The sequence below is a fragment of the Pinus tabuliformis genome, chromosome 1_2, assembly GCF_031772625.1.
Source record: "Pinus tabuliformis cultivar Carrire ecotype Pingquan chromosome 1_2, CPIR1, whole genome shotgun sequence".
NCBI lineage: Eukaryota > Viridiplantae > Streptophyta > Pinopsida > Pinales > Pinaceae > Pinus > Pinus tabuliformis.
Window position 1 is genome coordinate 713,544,495 of NC_142298.1, and position 21,343 is coordinate 713,565,837.

Here is a 21,343-nt window from a genome sequence, read left to right on the forward strand (position 1 = left end):
ATGACTCCATTGCCCAATGATTGTAAGGCACTGGTCTGCTCTCCCAGAGGTCTAAGGTTCTTGGCACCTCCAAGGAGCTATCATCCCCATTGGAGCCAATGTTAGTGTCAGTCTTTCCAGCCTTCCTCCAATGATCAAATATGCTCTTACAAAGTGATTTTGAAGTGTCAAGGTCAAATTTTGTCATTTCAGTGAGTTTTTAAGCAAAATTTGGTCACTAGGCATTAGGTCTAGGGTTTGCTTTCACACTTTTCAAAGTTGTCCAAATGTCAGTCCATGTCATCATTCAGCTGAGCCTATCATCATTCAGAGGGTTGCTATCATCATATTAGGTTCCATTGGGTCATGTTACACCTTATTCATGCTTCAGTTGTGCCTAGGCAAGGTCATTTCCCTCTCCTAGGGTTTTGAAGGCAATTTGTCTTGGATGGTCAAATCACCGGCAAAACTTGTTTCCTAATGTTCATACATCTTCCCCTATCCTTAAAGTACCTTATCAAACACTTCCCATCCCTTAGATCCGCCAAATTCCTCATTTTTGCACAAACCCTAGTTTCTAGCTACAACTTGGCAATTTTCTAGGTTGGGCCTGTGTTTTGCCCTTTTGGACTCCTTCCTCTCATTTAATCTCTGAGATTCCACTTTCCCCTGCTTCCTAACATCCCTCCCTACTTCCAAAAATTTCCCCAAGAATTTAGAAGCCCCCTATTCCCTTCATTTCGCTCTATTTCGACAAAATTCCTTGTTTCACACATCGGGACAAGTCGCACTCAAATGATGTTCCAGAGCAATAAAAGATGAATTTTGGAAAACTGAGAGAGGTTTTTGTCCACAACATGCCAAGGAAGAAAAACCTCCTTCACTTTTTGCACAGGTGTCATGGTTTTAAAGAAATGTCAAAAATACCGGCGAGAATGAAGGTGCTCCAAGGACGGTTGGCCAAAGCACAAAAACGAAGGAAAACGCCCGATCCACTCCAAATTTTGGCCAAAGCCTCTTTGACTGAGCATGGTACTTGATTGGGGACTCCCAGCCCAAATTTCAAGAAATTTGGAGAAAATTTTGTCATTTGTGAATTTTTTATGCCAATTGCAGGTTTTCTCCATTAACGGGTCTCACCCCCCGCGCGACCCTACATCATGGCAACTCCATTTTGCAAAAACTCAGCATTTCCAGATTTGTCATGATAAGTTACATATGCTCATTAATGGATTTGAGATTTTATGAAGTTTTTGGCCTCCAGAAAGTCAAAAAACAAGCAAAATTTGACTTTCTGCCACATTTTTGAGTTGCAGAAAGCAGTCTTGGGAGATTGCAATTTTGGAGGGGCAAATGACCACCAAATTCAAAAATTCCAGTTGGGTTGGAAAGTAGACTCACAGACCTTTCCAACAAGCCCACTTTTGCTCAATTTGGCCACCTGCAAGTGCCCCAAAGATGGCTCCAAAGGCGCGCGACCCGTCAGGCAGGGGCGCGCGACCTGTCAGGCAGTTTTGTCCAGAAATGCACTGTACAACTCGGAAAAGCACAGTTTGACCCAGTTTGACTTTTTGGGATGAATTGTGATCCTCTTTGATGTAATTATTGTACTTTTTAGACACTTTTACTCTTATGTAACATTTCTAGAAGATTCATTCATGTAAAGGATAAATATTAAATGAATGAATTGGTTTCCTAGCTTATAGAGGCAAGTTGTTTTGACTGCCTAGTTTGTAGTGCTTAGTTTAGAAGTGGTTGAAACAGCTCCTAGGATAGTGAGCTCGACCCATAGAGGCAGGGAAAGAGGTTAGATCATCTATATTATGTACTTTCTTGCTCATTTTCATGGTTGGACTCTTGAGGGAGAAGCTATCATTGTATTATTCGCTGTATCTCTGCAATTTTTGGCTAAGGAAGACCAGGGTTTTGCAGTCCTCTTTGGGATTCTTGTGGTTACATGTATTGATGGTGTGTTTCTCTATGTACTTGTAAGTGTGTTATGTGAATCATTTCCTTTCTTTTCCTTCTGTACATTAAGCAAACGAAGTGTTAAAGTAAGAATTCATGACTGTCATGCTCTGCTTTTAAGTTTGTTTAATTTCAATGTTTTCTACTGTTTAAGGAGAATTCAAAGTTATTGTTTGCTCTCCTTAGCTCCTCACATGTCATTCCTGACCATCCACCTCAATCAAAGGCATCAATACTGTCTCCTACCTCGCCCCAAAGAACCCCCTGCAGAAACTGTGTCCAAACCCCGCACCCAAAATTGCCATCCCCTCAATTTGCCACCAAAAACCCTAAAAACCCCAAATCAACCCTTTTGATCAGTTTACTAGCCTAAAATCAGTGTTACCCTATTGGTCATCTCATCCATTGAAGATCTCACCGAGATAGACCGGAGAGAGCCCTCTCCTGCCCCGTAGGGCTAGCTACGAGGCTAAGTGGTTTGATGTTGCCTTGAGGTTTACCTTTTTCAGCCTGAGGTGAAATTTCAAGTGCTAACAGCAGCAACAAGGGAAGGGTGACGTAGTAGCCTGCGTCATCAAGGGTGAGCCAGGAAGAGGCATCACAGAGGCTAAGGAAGTCAAAGGGAGCCTCACGTAGGGTTGATGCGATTCGCTGAGGATGCTGGGTTGCTGGTGCTGGGATTGTGCAGAGCCTAGGAGCTCTTACCTTCAGGTTGCTAGGGTTTAGATCGCTGTGGGAATATTGCAGAGTGGAGCTGGTGAGGTATTGTAGTTAGAACAATACCTGACAGAGCAAGGCCAAGAGGGGGGAGTTGCTACCGAGGGTTTCTAGCCAAGAAACCCAGATCAATGCTGCGGTAGCACAAACGATCAGAGTAGGGGGCATCTCGACATCGACAGAAAGATTTCCAGGAGGGAAAACGAGACTCAGAGGGAGTTAGATAGAGAACTTCCAGGAGGGAAGTAGAAGAGAATCATGGCACTACACGAAGTAAGAGACCAGGACAAGCTGGACAGAGCGTCAAACTTTGCAGTCTCGAAGGCCAGAATCTTATCCGTACTTGACAGAAATCGTGTCAAGAACTTCGCCTTGAAGATTATAGCTATCCCAGTCGACCCAAATGATAGCGACAAGTATGAGGGCAATGGCGAGGGCCAAGAGCATCATTCTTGATGGGGTCAAGGACCATGTAGTACCGCACATTGCCGAGAAGGAAACGACATAAGAGATGTGGGAGGTCCTCAAGAAATTGTACCACCATACTTTTGTGCAGAGAAGAATGTTACTAGAAAATCAACTGAGGTCGTATCAGATGAAGAAGGGAGAACCGGTTGACACCTTTCTCGGAAGATTGAACGAGATTCAAGATCAGTTGATTGCTATAGAAGCCACACCGGATCAGGCATTGATGGTGAGGATGGCCCTGAATGCAGTCTCAGAAGAGTGGGAGGTATTTGTCCAAAGAATACTCAGCAGAGGGACACTTCCACCTTGGGATGAGATGTGGGCTGCTTTTCGCCAAGAAGAGATCAGACAACAATCGAAGACAGGTAGCAACAACAAGGGGATCAAAGTCAAGCAGGAGTAGGAAGATGTTGCCCTAGCATCTGAGGGAAATAAGGAAAAGCGGAAGAAGAAGGATCTCTCCAAGATCAAGTGCTTCCACTGTGGGGAGCTGGGTCATTATGTGACCCAATGTCCAAGGAAGAAGAGTAGGGGAGAGTCTTTCGAGACTAAGGCAGCGCCAACAAGGGCAGAGAAGGAAGTGTTGACAGATGATGACTGTGCGATGAGTGCACACGCACTACTTGAGCAGAAGTGGGGAAACATCGAGCTGTAGTCAGGCGGACTACAGGTGATGAGGGGCAAGATCCTCGAGGTACCCAGCCTCTTGGATTAGGCCTTGCTACGGGAGCCCCGTAGAGGAGTAGCAGGACTAGCTGATGTGGGTAGAGATGGATGCAGATGGAGCGACAAAGAAAGCTACTGTGCAGGAGTCCTGAGACAGTGCGAGGCTAGCAGGCTGCAACAGTGCGAGAGGCACGGGTGTGTTGCACCGGTGCAGGATGGAACAGAGAGGTATGCAACGGTGTGAGATGCAGGGAGTTGTTGCAGCGATGCAGAGGTCAGAGTGGGATCACTTGTCAGCGGCTGAGGGAGCTTCAGCATCAGCAGGCTCTCTAGCCCAACAGGGAGGTCAGAGTTGGGAGATCAGTTACTTACTTCTCAGTGACTAAGTTGCAGTGCAGCAGTGGGTAGCACGATGCACCATGATGAGAGGAGGTGCAGTGCTGGGAGAAAGGACCAACAACAACACGGATGCAGAGGGAGTTGTCATATAGATGCAACAGTAGCAGTGGCAGAACCATGGGCAATAGTACATGATACAACAGTGCAAAGGATGGTGGGCGGCAGGCCTAGCGTCAGCACAGGGACTGTTGCCGGATAATCAGGGTGATACTCAGTGAGTAGTATTACTAGAGCACACTCCTTGTTAAGAGGGAGTGTTGATTTGGGGTAGCATCAAATGTGCTCTAGCCACGAAATCTGGTGGAGAGGTTGGGGCACATGAGATCCCCAATACCCAGAAAGGGTTTGGGCAGATTCTAAACAGTTCAGGAGATATTAAAATAATTAATATTTTTAATGGAGTCCTTAAGTCTAAACTTAGGGAAATTAAAATATTAATGTGAATTAATATGAAATTGTGTTAGAATGGTTCAAAAGACATGGATCAAGCCAGATCTAATCTTAGCCGTTGATTAGGGACTTAATCTCGGCCGTTGATATGTGAACGAGAAAAGTATAAGAGGAGGCTTGAGGGTCACTTGGAGAACACACCAAAGTGATCAATCATTCTATTCTCCAGAGCGGGGTTTGGTAAGAGAGATAGAATCAGTGATCGGAGTTGCAACTGAGGGGCATTGAGTACAGAGAGACAGAGAGGTAGAGATAGTGCCGAAAGAGAAGCAAGTAGCCAGAGAGAGTGATGCAATAGCAACCAGGGCTTAGAAGGGCCACGCAGAGGTAGCCAGGAGCTGTGCAGAGCCTCAGAGAGGCTAGCGTTGCTGACAAAGAGGTTCAGAAGGCTGAAGCAAGGCCTCCTAAGGTTGACTTAGAGCCATTCAGGGTGACACAGGGCCAACACTGGGCAGAGAGGGGCTGACGCAGTCCAGAAAGGGCAGATGTTGGGGTTTCTTCAGCAGATTGGAGCTGAGGAGCTGCCGGAAGGATTATCTGGGGTTTTAGCCAGGAAATTTGTCTCAAACTGAGAAGTATTATTGCAAAGGAAATTCTTTGTTGGGTAGGGCAGATTTGGCACCCAGATTGAAGTCTGATATTGCTTAATAAGAAAAGTCTCAGATAGTTGCACCGGTTTTCCCACATTGGGTTTTTCCGGGGACATTGGTCCAAAAATAGCAGTGTAATTTGGTGTGATTGTTTCTGTTTCTTTCAATTATTGATCTGTAATATGTTGAGCATGCACTAGCGTTTATTTTCAGTATTTACATTGTAAATAACTTGTTAAGTAACAAAACAAGTAAGTAGGAATAATTTAGATAAAGTGCATGGAGGGTTTCTAACTAGTAGACTTAGAAACTTCAACAACAGTGCTATGGGCAGCATGATGCAGCGTGATGAGAGGGGTTGCAGTGCAGATGCAGCAGTGGCAGTGGTAGGGCCATGGGTAGCAGCACATGATGCAACAATGCAGAGGATATTGGGCAGCAGGCCTAGCATCGGTACAGGGACAGATGCCGGATGATCAATGTGATGCTCAGTGAGGAGTATTACTAGAGCACAGTCCTCACTAAGAGGGAGTGTTGATTTGGGGTAGCATCGGATGTTCTCTAGCCACGAAAATTGGTGGAGAGGCTAAAGCACATGAGATCTCCAATACCCAGAAATGGTTTGGGCAGATTCTAAACAATGTGGGAGATATTAAAATAATTAATATTTTTAATGAAGTCCCTAAGTCTAAACTTAGGGAAAATAAAATATTAATGTGAATTAATATAAAACTGTGTTAGAAGGGTCCAAAAGTCATGGATCAAGCCAGAGTTAATCTTAGCCTCAGTTGTTGATTTGTCAACGAGAAAAGTATATAAGGAGGCTTGAGGGTCACTTGGAGAATACATCGAGTTGATCAAGATTTCGATTTTCTAGGGCAGGGTTTGCTGAGGAAGTCAAAAGAGTGATCAGGGTTGCAGCTGAGGGGCAATGAATACAAAAGCAGAGAGGCAGAGAGGGTACTGGAGAATCAGCGCAGAAGCCGGAAGAGAGGGACGTAGAGCCAACCAGAGGCCACGCTGAGCCAGCGAGTGCCACGCAGAGGCAGCCAGGAGTTGCGCAGTGCCTTAGAGAGCCAGCGTGGGTGACGTAGAGGCTCTAGAGGTTGACACAGTGCCTCCAGCGGTTGACGTAAGGGTTCTTTGGCTGATGTTGGGCAGACGCTGGGCCAAGAAGGGCTGACGCAGTCCCTAGAGGCAGACGCTGGGGGTTTTCGTGGGGCAGATTGAAGCTGGGAGTTGTCGGAGTGTTTATCGGGGTTTAAGCCGGAATATCTGCTTCCAAGTAGAGAGGTACTATTGCCGAGATTATTCTCTGTTGGGTGAGCCGGTTTTGGCATTCAGATTGTATTAAGAAACTGCATAATAATAAAAACCTCAGTTAGCTACATCGATTTTCCCTCATTGGGTTTTTCCGGGGACATTGGTCCAGAAACAGCGATGTCACTTATGTGCTTGTTTTGTTTCCTTTAGTTGATGTTCTGTAATGTGTTGAGCATGTACTTGTATTTATTTTTAGTATTTACATGGTAAATAACTTGTTAATTAATTAGAACAAGTAGGCAGAAATAAGTCAAAAAGTACATGAAGGGTTTCTAATAGTTAGACTTAGAAATTCCAACAAGTCACTCATTTAGATGATAGTTGCAAAACTAGTTGTAGCGGCATGGGCAATGCGATTGCGTAGTTGCAGTTCCAGCTAGAAGATTCCTAGCGCAGAGCTACGTAGTCAAGTTTCTGGTGCAGGAGGACAACGCGAGTTGCTAGGATGGAGCATAGTGATTTCCCAAAGGGAGATCGAGACTCAAAGGGAATCTAACTTTAGAGGGAATAGACCTATGGAAGCTAGTGCTTCAGGATTTGGGGAGATCAGTCTCATTATTGCAGTAGTTGCAGCAGTGCAAAGATAACAATGGAGTAGTAGTAGTAGCAGTATGAGTGGATCAAAGTTTAGAGTTGTAGAGACTTGGGCATGGTCCATCGAGGTGAGAATTGCATAAGTGTTTGCTTATGAATCATTACCTTTACTACAAGGGCCAATATTATTCAGTATCAGAAGGATGAGTGTCAGTTGATGCAGTCAGATTCCAGAGTGACAGTTGTAGACTAGTGGCAATCATATGCTGAGGAGCACAGAGCAATGTTGACAACAGAGCAGAAGGCTCAGTAGTAAAATCAACAACAGGGAAGATTCCGCAGTGGATCAAGTAGAAGCTAGTAGCAGTCAGAGGCTCAGGAGAGAATTGAGCATAGAGACAGTTGGTTCAGTATTTTGGATGCTTCTCAATTGCATAGTTGCAGTAGCAACAACAAAAGTTGAGAAGTGTCAGTTGAGTTGCAGTGCAAATGCAGAGTTGGCAGCAATACAGGTTGTACAATGCAGTGTCAGCAACAACACAAATGCAACATGGTTCAACTACAGTTTGTGGCAGATGAATCAAAGTTAATGCAATGGTTGGTCGACAGTGGCAGGCAACTACAGTTGTTAGACATCAACAGTGTGTATGGAGGATGTTGCAGAGTCAAGGTGTTGTGGTAGATTGTGCAACACTAGAGAGAGAACACCTTCCTCGCTAAGAGGGAGTGTTATTTTTTGTAGCATCAGATGGTATTCTAGTCTCGAAACTTTGTGGAGAGGCAAAAACACAGGAGTTCTCCAAAACCTAGAAATTGTGTATGGAAATTACACCTAGAGATGGCTCAATTAAATTAATTGATCGATAATTAAAAATGCCTAAGTCTATCTTAGGGAAATCGATTAATTAATAACAATTAATTGAGAAAGGTGAGAATTCTCTAAAAACTCACATGTATCAACTTGGAGATGATCTCAACCTTCGATTAAGTTTTAATCTTGGTCATTGGAGTTCCAACTGGAGATTATAAGAGGAGGTCGATGGGTAGGTGGAGAAACACACTTGGAGAGTGAGTTTCCTTAGGTAGTTCAATTTTCCAAAGAGCAACATTCTACCAGAAGAGTTCGAGCCAAAGAGGGGATGCAAAGACAGTGAGTCCAGAGAAAGTTTTCCAATTCCAGAGAGTTAGCTGCAGGAGGGTCGAGTTTCCTCAGTGAGGTTGCGTAGGGACTACGCAGAAGCTTTAGTGGCAGAGTTTGATTTGGCCAAACAGAGGGTCGATTTAGTTGTTTGAGGCTGGGAGAATTTACAGAGGGGCCAATGGTTCATTCTCAAAGGATGAGTTGGGGTAGACAGCTTGATTAGAGCAGCGTCCAGGCCAAGTGTGTGAGGGACTATGCAACATTGGCATAGAGGCTGATGCAAGGGTTTTGTGGAGCCTAGTTGGTGCTAGTTTCGGAGCTGGATCAATGTCGAGTGAGACATAATTTGTCTCACTAATTTTTTTGGCCAGTTTATCTTGTAAAGGATTGTCAGTTTGGGCATCCATTTGTATTGAAAATTTCTCACTATTGCATAATAATAAAACCATCATATGTTGCACCGATTTTCCCACATTGGGTTTTTTGGGGGATATTTATACAAAAATAATTGTGTCAATTTTATTTGTGTGTGCTAACATTTCTCAGTTCCTATTTTTGCTTTTGCAGTGTTTTATTTGGTGATGAAATTGTAGTATGAATATTTTGTTATTTTGCCGTAAACAAAATAAAATGCATAATTAATTTATCAGTTAGAAGAAATATTTCTAGTTGCTACATTTCAAGGAATTCTCACATTGTACTCTTCGTTGTTCTTCTCTCAAGGACGTTAGGGTTCATTAGGAAACCCTAGGAGCTAAATGCTAGGGTTTATGAGGGAACCCTAGGAAAAAATAAGGAGAGAGTGAGATTTATTAAATGTTCTTGGAGAGATTTCTCTTATGTTATGCTAGGGTTTGTGCCATACATGGAAACCCTAGTAAAGAACATGACGTTGAAGTTGATGATGGTTCTTGTGGCTCTTGCTATAGCGCTAGGGTTTTTACCTTAGTAGAAGACATTGAGAGTGGAGCTAACATCTTGCATGATTTTGGAACCTTATTCTTTTGGGATGTAAGGCTAGGGCAAGATCATGGAGTTCTTGTATTCTTAATGATCCATGGAGGTCTTAGTGCTGGTGATGATGCAAAAGTGGAAGACTTAGGGTTTGAGGATTCAAACCCTAGGTTGGACATGTAGATTTGGAGGTTGGCACTAGAATTGTTTTACCATGTACTTGTATGATGCAACATGGCTAGGGTTATCAAACCCTAATGAAGAAAACCGTGCTAGTGTTGAGAGTTTGTGTGATACAAGCTTCTTGTTGAAGCCAAGGAGGACTTGCCGGTGTTGATGCTTGCTTGTTGGAGATCTTTGGAAGTGGCTAGGGTTTTCATGCTTTCCCTAGCTAAGGTTTTGGAAAGCTTGAAAGATTGTACTAACTTTGTGATAAAACTATAGTGTGTACATGTACTTCATTCTTATACATTTTTTTTCTAGAAAGAAAATCATGATATTATATTGAGGATATATAAACATAATGTTCAGATAGTTCTGAAAGAGTTGAAATGAACTCCTGATTACTACCGATAGACAGCATCTCAAAACCAAGTTGAGCAGATAACCATCATGTAATATGAACATGTTCACAACATTTTCAGAAAGAAACAAAAAACCATTGAACCATTCAGCTGATCGGAAGATAAAGAGCAGTGATGGACGATAGAACAAATTTGGCGGATAAAGAAGAGTCCTCAAAATTTTTTAGATTCCGCCACCTCCAAAGTGACCAGATGGTGATGGGAAGAATGGGCCGGAGAGTCTTTTGGCGCCCCCACCAGGCAAACGCTGCATCCACAGAGATGAAGTTAAGATGTTGAAAAGAAAAAAACTGTGCAAGGTCATACCAGATTTGTTGTGAGACAGTGCATTTGAAGAAGAGGTGGTAGTTTGTCTCCTCTTCCATATTGCAAAGAGCACATCTACTGGGATACATATGTATGAAGTTTTCAGTTGTTTAATAGTTAATGTATTTGTAGATTTGATTTTCAGCCTCCATTGTCTTCTTGATCAAGTAATTTATAGCACTTATTGTTCATGCTGAGTTGACATATTTAAGGGCTGGAATTGTTGAGTGATTTGACACACATATTGAAGATAATAGGGCAGATTTAGTGCAGTAAATCTGCAGTAATTAAAGTGATTTCAGATCTGGTTTTTCCTTGAAAAAGTGTGTCCTAAGGGTTGAAACCTTTTGGCATATGATTGGTATCTTTTCTCTTGGGCTGCCTAGCTTGTTGGGTTGAAGTGACATTAAAACTTGTCTGCTGTTTGTTGCTGTAAATTAATATTTCAGATCTACCTCAAGGGTGAAGTTCAAGGGACTGGATCCAGGAAACCTCTGGTGGTGGAATTTCTGAATTTGCAGTAAAAGTTGTAAACACTGAAATTTTAATAATAATTAGTTGATTAACTGTTTAGGGAGTTATGTAACGTACTCAATGCATGCCTCTCTCCTCATAAATATGAAAATGTAATAAGCCGTATGTGCATTGCAATAATACATCATCCGAGTACATTTTCTCTCTTTTCAGCATTTTATTCTCTGCTGTTCTTTGTGTGAAATTCAGATAATAATAATAATAATATCTGAACTATATACGGTTGTGCTTTTCTTTCATTTTTGCCCAGGATGGTATCTGTCATGTCAGAAAATCTTAATATTTTGCTATGATTGTCTTAGGTGTATGAGGTTCTTTGTTGTATACCTGTGTCCTCTGTCTTGGAGGTAGATTGTGTTATTGTGGTCAATATATTTGCATTAGAAATGCCATCTGAGTTTTGCATCCTAAGGTTGTGATGTATATATTTGATGAATGAAAGACATGATTTATCTTTGAATTTTGCTTTATGTTTTGACAAAGAATTGTTCATTTCTGGCCTGTCAAATTGCTGTGTTATATTACATTCTTGTGGCAGGTATCATACAATGCTATCGAAGGCCACCAAGGAGAACATTGTTTTGGAGGTCACAAATTTCTATGATTACTTTTTTACAAGCTCTGATGAATGCAAGGCGGTGGTTACAGCAACTTGCTTGCCATACTTTGATGGAGACTACTGGCCTGGAGCTATTGAGGATATGATATTGCAGCTTAAACTTGAGTATGAAGATTGCAGGAAGCAGCACAAGAAGTTGAAAGCCAAGAGAAACACAACAAATTGTATCTCAAAAGCCTCTCTGCAATCTGGACTTACAAGCAATTTGTCCAAGGAGACTCTACTAATGCAGAAAGTAATGTCTTCTCATTTTTCATACTGTGGAATTTTTCTCATGTGTTTGCTAGTGGTGAGCTTTCTTCCAGTTCAGGTTGGTAGATGGTTTGATTTCATGCTCACTACTCTCTTGGTGGCTGTGGCAGCTAGGGGAATCTACTTATGCAATGAAAGATGATTTTATCATGGCTCACATGCATCATACATGCGCTCATTGCCATCAGTTCATATTATCTGGAAAGAGATGGTTGTGCGACCACTATCAGTGCAGGAATTACCAGATATGTGGCAAGTGCGTGTGTCATTACTTGTTATGGACCAGTAAATTTCTCAGTTTATTATAGCAGTCAAAGAAAAAATGAACACTATTCCACTTACAGAAGGCAAACACAGAAGGATTACTGAATTTTATAGATGATACATATGAAAACAAGGTTATTATGAGCGAAGGATCAAGCCACATATTGGATTGCATACATTCATAGCTAATATAAATATTAAAATATCCCATCACATTATTTTGTCTATTGTAAAATTTATATGTAGGGCCTAGGCTATTACCATAAGCAGTTAAAGTAGCCTTCTAAGTCACCTCACATGGGGACACGGGACACGAGGATTCGAGTGACGGACACAGACACGTTGACCCCCTAGAACAGGACACATTATATATATATATATTAGAAATTAGATATTTCTTACACAAATTCTCATTCATGATACAAATTCATTGATTCAAACATAGATTTTCATCTAGATGTAAGTTTTACAAAATTACAAAGTAACATTATGCATACAAATGCAATTATGACATAATACATATTCATCAATGATCCAATAGGAGAAAGACAAGATACTGTAGTTTTCTCATGGAGTCATCAAAATCAAAATGTGTTACATAGGTAGTAGCAATGCCAATGGAAAATAGAAATAGCAAATACAAAACAACTACAAGCCTCATGGCAGTAGGTATCTCATGAGTCATCAATCCTCATCATCAAAATCAACATCATTGTACTCATCATCCTGGTTACCACTGCTCTCCTTTGCTGCATCCTCCTCCCCTGTATCCAATGTCATCTTTGCATCTGCTGGTGTGGAGGATGACCCCTCTACAGTATCACCATCATCAAAAGTGACAGGCTCTAGCACTCGCTCATTAAGATCCAAGTTGGCCAATGCCAACTTAGCACTACACATACACTGTTGTCGCTATCCTGGACTGCTCAAGCCCGCTCTTCTTGACACCATACAGATTCCCATATGTGCTCCAATTCCTCTCGCAACAAGAGGATGAAGTCACCTGAGAGAGGAGCCTCATGGCTAGCTGCTATAGAGGAGGACTTGTTGCCCCATGAATTGCCCACCAAGAATAGGGCTTCTTAGCCCCCCTGTCTCTAATAACATCATATCCTGCAAATCGACCAGTGTCAGTGGAAAACTCTGTAAAGGCATCTTCCACCTTATCAAGGGATGCTCTATCCTGAAAAATCCGCCTCAATGCATCTTTCCTCCCATGTGAAATTTCACCATCCATGTGAGGACGAAATCTGTGAGAAGGTTGACCATTCAGCCACTCATGGAAATAGTATTTTGGGTTCAATGAGTGAGACAAACAATGTAAAGGTCTGCAATTCTTGTCCCATCTACTGACAAGAATATCCTGTATGGTGGTGAAGAAGGTCTCTGATGATATCTCATACTCAGGGCACTCACTCTGTAAAATAATGCTCCTCACAGATACAATCATGGAATCCCATCCCTCATAAACCTCTCCTAGGATGGGTTGGTTTGTAACTGCAAATCGAAGCAACGAAATGATAGGGTCCATGCTCTGAATAAGTAGATCTACCCTCTCCCACCAAGCATAATCTAACACTGTGTCCTTCATTCTTTTTGAGGTTCCTTGATCTATTTTTCTCAAAAAAGACCAAAACTCTAAAATAACTATGGCCCCAAGAACGGTCTTGACCTCCCTCAACCTCTTCAACATGATGAATGAAGAGGCAAACCGTATCCGCAATCTTCAGCAATGATAGATTGGTGTACTCCTTGTAGGTAGTGAGGACATTTGTATGATTTTGTACAAAGTTGCGGATATGCCTTGCATCCTTAATAATGCTTCCTGTTGACCTCTACGTGTCAATGACCCATAGCAGTACACCCCCTTTTTTCACAAAAGGGATAGCGCTTGGTCAATGTGTCTGTGTCGTTCAACTATCATCATCAGTCTGATTATGTTATATTGTAAACCCAGTCTGCATGTGTAAATTGTAAATAATTTTAGTAGATCTGTGTTGTGTATGTAATTGCTTGGGTAAACCAATTTTTTTTGATGACGATCTACATCCGGAAGGTTTTTTGTCTTACCGATCCATGATCGACAGAGTTTTCTTTCAGTCTTACCCCAAAGCTGGAATGGATTTTGTCACCAGAATATTAGGGGAGTCCTAGTGTGCTAGATCGAGTCTATGTAAAAGTGATTTGGGAATAATCCTAACTATTTGGTTAGGTTATTTTATTACAAATTGCTTGGTCTGCTAGATTATATTTGTGTTGCAGAACTGGGTAGCCTGTGAGGATCTATATCAAATGGGTTTTCCTCCTTGAGATGTAAAAATATAAAAATCATGAATTAAAGTGTCCTGAGGGTTAGAAAAATAATTTATCCTCTCATAAGTCCTAGGTCCTAGGTAATTTTAAGTTTTCCAAAGGCTAATTTGGAGGGCCCTTTAAAAAATTAAATTTTAAGAGGTCCAGGGACTAAGGTTAATTGATTATTTTTCTAAATTTTATGCCTTGGGTCCCTATGGTTAAGTCAAAGTCAAAATTTTGAGGAAATTAATTCAAAAATTTAATTTTTGAATTAATTAAAGTGCATTTAATTGATAATTTCGAATTTCCTCAATATTCAAAATTTCGACGGATGAGATTAAAAGAAATTTTGATCCTCGTCAACGGTCGAGATCGTTTTGACAAGGATCACTCGAACTAGCCATTGGAAGATCTGTCTTTAAATAGGAGGTTAGTTGTCAGTTGAGATCATTCGATCTTAGAGTTGTGTGTTAAGTGAAAGCTCTCTTGTAATCGTTTTTCATGTGCAATAAAGAAAGACTTTGGGGTTAATTTCTGCTGGTGTTACTCTTCGTGGAAATGTTGTAAGATGTTTTATTTTCATGCATAGATCTCCTTTTCAGCCATTGATGATAGCTTTATGAAGAGTGGTTTAAGCACAGGTATCTTGCTTGAGCACTAGGGTTTGAATGGTAGTTTAAATTCTGAATATAATGGCAGGATCTCCATTAATTCTGAATTTTATTGTCGTTTTCTCTCTCTACGTTAATGGTTGAATTGAGATGTGCAGGGAATCCCTTACTTTGAGATCATTGGGCATTCGGGGAAGCTTTCAGTTAGACTAGCCAACTCCCAATTAGCATTTTCTGAAGAGCCCAACTTGATTGAATCCCAGGCTTATCATTAGGAATTTCATTGTTGATGCGTAAAGGGTTTTCTGCGAAGCACCTCCTTTTTTTTATCTAAAATTTTAAAATATTTGTGGCATAATGATAAATTTGGCTACTTAGAGCCTTCTGTTTGTAATTACTGTAATTATTTAGCTAGGTTTTTTGGGTTTTTGATTGCATTTTGTTTATGCGTATTTTGTTTTTCTCAACGCAAGTTGCAGATCTGAAGGGGATTTCTTGTTTGAAGCCAGACTTAGGCCCTGGAGGGTAAGATCTGGCCTCAGAGTCAACCCTTGCAGGGGTATTTATTTCAGATCTGGAAAAATTTTGTGGGGTTTTCATCAAGCAAATCTGAAGCAAAAGGATCTAAAATTTTTTTGGAGAATTTTGAGGGTTCCTGGGTCACCTGTCTACTACTGCCTGGGGTTTCATTCTTTACAAAAAAAAAAAAAAATCTATTTTTTTTCTTATTTTTTTTTACACTCCTCAAACCCTCTCCTCTATACGCAAACCCCTTCTTTGCTGCCTCATCATATTCGTCAGCAATCTGCCATCCTCACGCTACACGTAGCTCTAACCTGCATTTCCAGCCATCTCCACGCCACCTTCACGTAGCGCCCTCATTCCTTCGCTGCCAAAACACCCCTCCGTTGTTCTTCTTCCCTCCACGCAGCCTCATCCTCAGACACTACAAAGCTTTTGTTGCTCCGCGTCCACCAAATTACCACGCAACTGTCCCATTTTCTCACGTTTCTCTCCCACGCTGTTCGTCGGCCCCTTTGCTCCATATGCAGGCTTCATCCATTGTTCTTTGTCATGTCGTCCCTCCAATTGACCTCCAAACTTACAAACAAATCCATTGAACCTTCATCGTAGCCTCCATTCAAGCTTCCGACTCCTCGACACAGTTATTGCTGCTCCTCATCAGACTTGCGTGTGTTCTTCCATAGTTGCCTGCTCTCCCTCGTTCCCTAGCTGTCATCGTTTCCCTTTAACCTTGATCCTTCTTCTGCTGTTGAGTGCTCTCTCTGTCTGCCGTCGAGCATCCCGCCACAAACCTACAGAACAACAACAATACACTTCTATTTTTTTGGGCTAGGGTTAATTCTTTTCATCGTTATTGATTTCATTATCATAATATGTATGGTGATAGTTTATGTTAGTTCCTTTTATTTAGATATTCGTTAGGGTAATTTTATTTATTTGATCTTTCATAATTTTTTTTTATATATAAGCATTAGTTTAGAGTTGCAATTTTTTTGTTTTTGTTTTCCTTTTTTTATGACTTTGACTTCTATTTCATTCATAATTAAAGAATCTAATCCGGAAACAGGTATTCAGAAAACCTGTCCCACAAAACCCTCTCCGGCACAACTGAAGTTCAGCGCTGGCCCTTCTAGCCTCTGCGTCAGCCTTCTGTTGACCTCCATCAACCCAGGACCCCTTGCGTCAACGCTCTGAGTCACTACACAACCTCTGGTACCCTCTACGTCACTTCAACAACCTCTACATGGATCACTGTTAAATTTTAGGTATGTTCTATGCTTAGAGCAATTTATTTCAATTTTCACAGTTAGCTCAATATCTTTTCCAGATACGCAATCACATCAGCATTAAAGTAAACTGCAGATAGAACATAAACATAAATCGCAGAAGACAAGCCAAGACAAGAGGACACAAGATGTGGCACTAACCAGGGACAAACCCCAATGTGGGGAAACCCTTGATAAATTCTTCTTATATGTTCTTCAATAGTTCAGCAGAGAGAGAGAGATAGTACGTTTATAAGAAAAGTCAACACTTTGACTTATCTAGATAAGAGCATAGATCATTTCTAAGAAGATGATGCATGAGATCAGTTGAAGACATGTTGCTTCAACTGATTCTCCAAGGTGACTCCTTCACCTATCGTTGTGCTACATTTCATCATCATGTTGCACCTCATTGTGCTGCACCATGCTGCACCCATCATCACTATGCTACATCTCATCACGCTTCATTAATCATGACTGTACCCATCATTGTATTGCATTATGTGCCATATCTGCAACATGTTGCCATACTAACCTATGTGTTGGTTGCATCTTGCAATTCTGATTGTTCTCGGCAGTTCTAGTAGTACTGTAGTTCCCGGCAGTTCTGACAATTCCGGCTGTTCTTGGCAGTTCTAGCAGTTCCAATTGTTCCCGACAGTGCTGGCTTCTACCCTCTGTGTCAGCCTTCCCGCCCGTTCTGGTAGTTCCTAGCAGTTCTGGCAGTTTCTATAATTCCGGTTGTTCCCGACAGTTCGGGCAGTTCCAACAATTCCGGCTATTCTCAGCAGTTTCAGCAGTTTTGGCAGTTCCGGTTTTTCTCAGCAGTTCTGGCAGTTTCGGCTTCTGCCCTCTGCGTCAACTTTCCCCGCTGTTTCGGCAGTTCCAGCTATTCCCGGCAATTCCAACAGTTCCGGCAATTCTGACTATTCCCGGCAGTTCCGGTAGTTTCCGGCTTTTCCCGACAGTTCCGACATTTCCTGGCAGTTCCGGCTGTTCTTGGCAATTCCGACAATTCCATCTATTTTCGGTAGTTCTAGCAGTTCTAGCAGTTCCCGACAGTTTCGGCTTCTGCCCTCTAGATTAGGGCAGCGTTATCCCTTAGGATCTCTCCTCCTACTAAAACCCAAAGACAAGTAGAGAGGAAGAGATCCCAAGTGTGTTGAAATGGCTTGAAGGCCACCTCTATTTATACTAAAACGTTGAGCACAAGTGGGGGGAATTTGGTCGCTGGCCGACCTTGACAAATTGTCCCATAACACAAATAAATTCATATCTCCATGAATACTTATCGGAGTCGGATGATCTTTAGATCAATCCTACACCTTTCGATGAGAGGGATCCAAGAAAAATATCAGCTTCCATTAATAATATGACCCACATGGAGTTTGGCCCTAGTTTCCAATTTTAACACTCCCTCTCAACTAGGGAGAACTCCATCCGCTGATCCATATGTCCGACTATACTATCTCTGCCATCAGTGCCTTGCACTGCTTTGCTCTACTCTGCTGAACCATGAAGAAGAAGAATTGATCGAGAATGTCTCATACCATTCTCTACTGACCCGGAGTCAGTTCCATCTAAAGAGAGTGTCACATCATTCTTACTGGCCCGAAGTCAGTTTTATTGATCCTAGATCAATATCACAAGAGAGTGTCTCAAACCACTCATACTGATCCCAGATCAATGGAGGTCATTCTAGCATAGGGATTATAGTAGATACATCGATGCATCCATCGATAGTACTACTATGGTCCCTAACCCCATTTCCCTGCTCATTGATCTGATGAGAGGTACCTCCCATGAGTTCTAGACTGCATGGGTGACAAGAGAACTAATCATCCTATCCACAGGAGAACGAATCATCTTGCCCCACAGTCACCACGGGAGAACTAATCATCCCGGCCCACAGGAAAACTAATCATCTTGTTCCACAGTTGCCACGGGAGAACTAATCATCTCAGCCCACAAGAGAACTAATCATCCTGTTCGACAGTTGCCACAGGAGAACTAATAATCCCAGCCGACAGGAGAACTAATCATCCTGTTCCACAGTTGCCACAGGGAACTAATCATCCTGGCCCATAGGAGAATTAATCATCATGTTCCACAGTTGCCACGGGGTATCACAGGGGAAGGTTGAACCTGTCATCTTGTACATAGCACACCACCAGGGGAGGGTGAGTCACCCTGTGGTCGTATGTTGCTCCAGTAAGTACCCCAAGCACCCCAGAGCTCCCAGAGCTCAATGCATGCAACATGCAGGACCCTTATAAGAAGGTCTCTCAACGACTCCAAGTCGTTCGGGAAAGTAACAGATTTGACCTTTCCCTGGGGCTTTGACAAAATGTTTGCGACCTGTACATCAGTCTCAATGCAATGGAGCCTCCTTGCTCATCGATTTACCATATCCCAGATAAGGCAGTATTTGATGTTTATCTGCTAGAGCAATCATCGAATACGGGGTTCCTCAATAATCAAATCCCCCCTCTAGTTGTCACAGAGAATCACAATGGTATTCATCATGTGTACAAACAGCTCACTTAAGAGTTTTTGCAACCATGCAGCTTCACACGAGATCATACTCGTACCTATGTATTCGGTCTCGGCGGTGCTTATAGCAATTGACTTCTGCTTCATGCTTATCCATGATATCGAAGTAGAATCCAAAGAGAACCAGCACTGAGAAGTTCTCTGGTGATCCTCCACACTACCTGCTCAGTCAGCATTCGAATAACCATGCAGCTTCATATTTCCAGCAATATATCTTAATCCACGGGAGATTGTGCCCCGAAGATATCCCAGAAGATTCTTGGCACCAATCCAGTGAGGCTCAACCAAATATGAGCTCACCATGCTAACTGTAAAACATATGTCGGGACAAAAGTTCACCAAAAACATCAATGCAAATGAGTTTATGAAACTTAGAGGCATTTCCCAAATCTAGTCTGACATCACTACCATATACCTTCTGAAAGTTAAGATCCTTGAGGTAGTCATAGGCTTGCAATTTATCATTCCACATCCGGAATCCAACTCCCTCTTACTTCTGCAAATGAGAGGGTCTGCACCTGTCAGAAATAGGTCATCCTCATAAGGTGCTGGTATGAGAGGTCTTTCATCCACAACCTTCAAACAATGGTTTGGTTTGACTTCACTCCTAGTGAATCTCAGCTTCATCAGACAACTATCAATCCTCTCATACTACGCCTGGGGAGTTTTGCTTCAAACCATAGATGACTTTCTTCCACTTGTATACATGAGATTCCTGATCATGAATCTCAAACTTCTCAGGTTGTTCCAAACTTGTGGACCTATTGCATGAGGGGAATGGTCCCCTTATAAGATTTTCCTTCGGTACTTTTTAGACATGTACCTTCATGCCCTTCTTGAATTCAGGCATCTCTCTCACCATCTGACTCACATTGGGTAGGGCCCCATAGGTAGACCTTTGGGGTTATAGATGCGATATGTCAATTGACATGATCCCTAATGGACCATCTTGCAACTTGATACAAATTGCCAACCCTAAGCCCATGAGAAAAAGAATCTTTGAAAATTCTATTATTTAAGACGTAACTTTCCATCGATGAATGCCACCCTGAAACCTTTGACTTCCATTTCCGAGATGGACACTAGGTTCTTCTTGTGATTAGGTACATAAAAGAGATTCTTGTAAATGAATAGAGTTACCCTCATTCAATTGAGGGGTAACATTCCCTATACCCTTTCCAGGATAGGTGGCATTGACTCCAAGTATAATCCCACGGTTGTTTCCATCTCTACCAAATTTCTATCTGATGAAGTGCCTTGAAGCACTATGAACAAGAAGCCAAATTGCCAAAGAATCTGAAGGAGAGGGCCAATACAAGATAACACTTCTTCATCTTATCAAAAACAACATTTGATTCTTCATACCTGGGGTTCCTTGCTGTCTTTAAAGAGTTGGCCATTTCCTTGATGACCTGCATTACCTGTCATTCCTTTGATCATTGAAGATGTCCCTGGAATGATTGTTATCTTCATCAAGAGATGTGTCTCTGCCATTCAGACACTCCTTCGCATAATGGCCGAACTTACTGCAACCAAGTTATCTGCCTTTCCTTCCACCCTTAGATCCGGACTTCCCAATGAAGTGATCTTAAGGTAGGCCATCAAAAACTTCCGTTGTGCTATTCTGATAATATTCTCTGCTTCGATTTCACCCTTGGTGAATTTGAAGAGGGATGAGGAATCCACTAATCCTTTTGTCCTTTCCCAACTGTCTTGTGTGATTGCTCTTTCACTTTTGCTTAGGCATTGTCTTCACCTCAGCTCTAATCCCATGTTAAATTTTAGGTATGTTCTATGCTTAGAGCAATTTATTTCAATTTTCACAGTTAGCTCAATATCTTTTCCAGATGAGCATTCACGTCAGCATTAAAGTAAACTGCAAATAGAACATAAACATAAATCACAGAAGACAAGCCAAGACAAGAGGACACAAGATGTGGCGCTAGCCAGGGACAAACCCAAATGTGGGGAAACCCTTGATTAATTCTTCTTATATGTTCTTCAATAGTTCAGCAGAGAGAGAGAAAGATAGTATGTTTATAACAAAAGTCAACACTTTGACTTATCTAGATAAGAGCATAGATCATCTCTAAGAAGATGATACATGAGATCAGTTGAAGACATGTTGCTTCAACTGATTCTCCAAGGTGACTCCTTCACCTGTCGTCGTGCTGCATTTCGTCATCATGCTGCACCTCACCATGTTGCACCCATCGTCACTATGCTACATCTCATCACACTTCATTAATCATGACTGTACCCATCACTGTATTGCATTATGTGCCATTGCTGCACCATGTTGCCATAGTGACCCATGTGTTGGTTGCATCTTGTAGTTCTGGTTGT

At 41.9% G+C, this 21,343-nt stretch overlaps 1 protein-coding gene across 5 annotated transcripts in view; it reads left to right on the top strand.

Moving 5' to 3' along the window:
- Positions 1-21,343, top strand: part of LOC149207730 (histone acetyltransferase HAC1-like) — a 311,587-nt gene that overhangs the window by 239,310 nt on the left and 50,934 nt on the right. For all 5 annotated transcript variants that reach the window (XM_089395844.1, XM_089395843.1, XM_089395845.1 and 2 more), the window contains 2 exons: positions 11,152-11,467; positions 11,595-11,740. In XM_089395844.1, the coding sequence (XP_089251970.1) occupies positions 11,152-11,467; positions 11,595-11,740 (462 nt within the window). The remainder of the gene's footprint in view (positions 1-11,151; positions 11,468-11,594; positions 11,741-21,343) is intronic.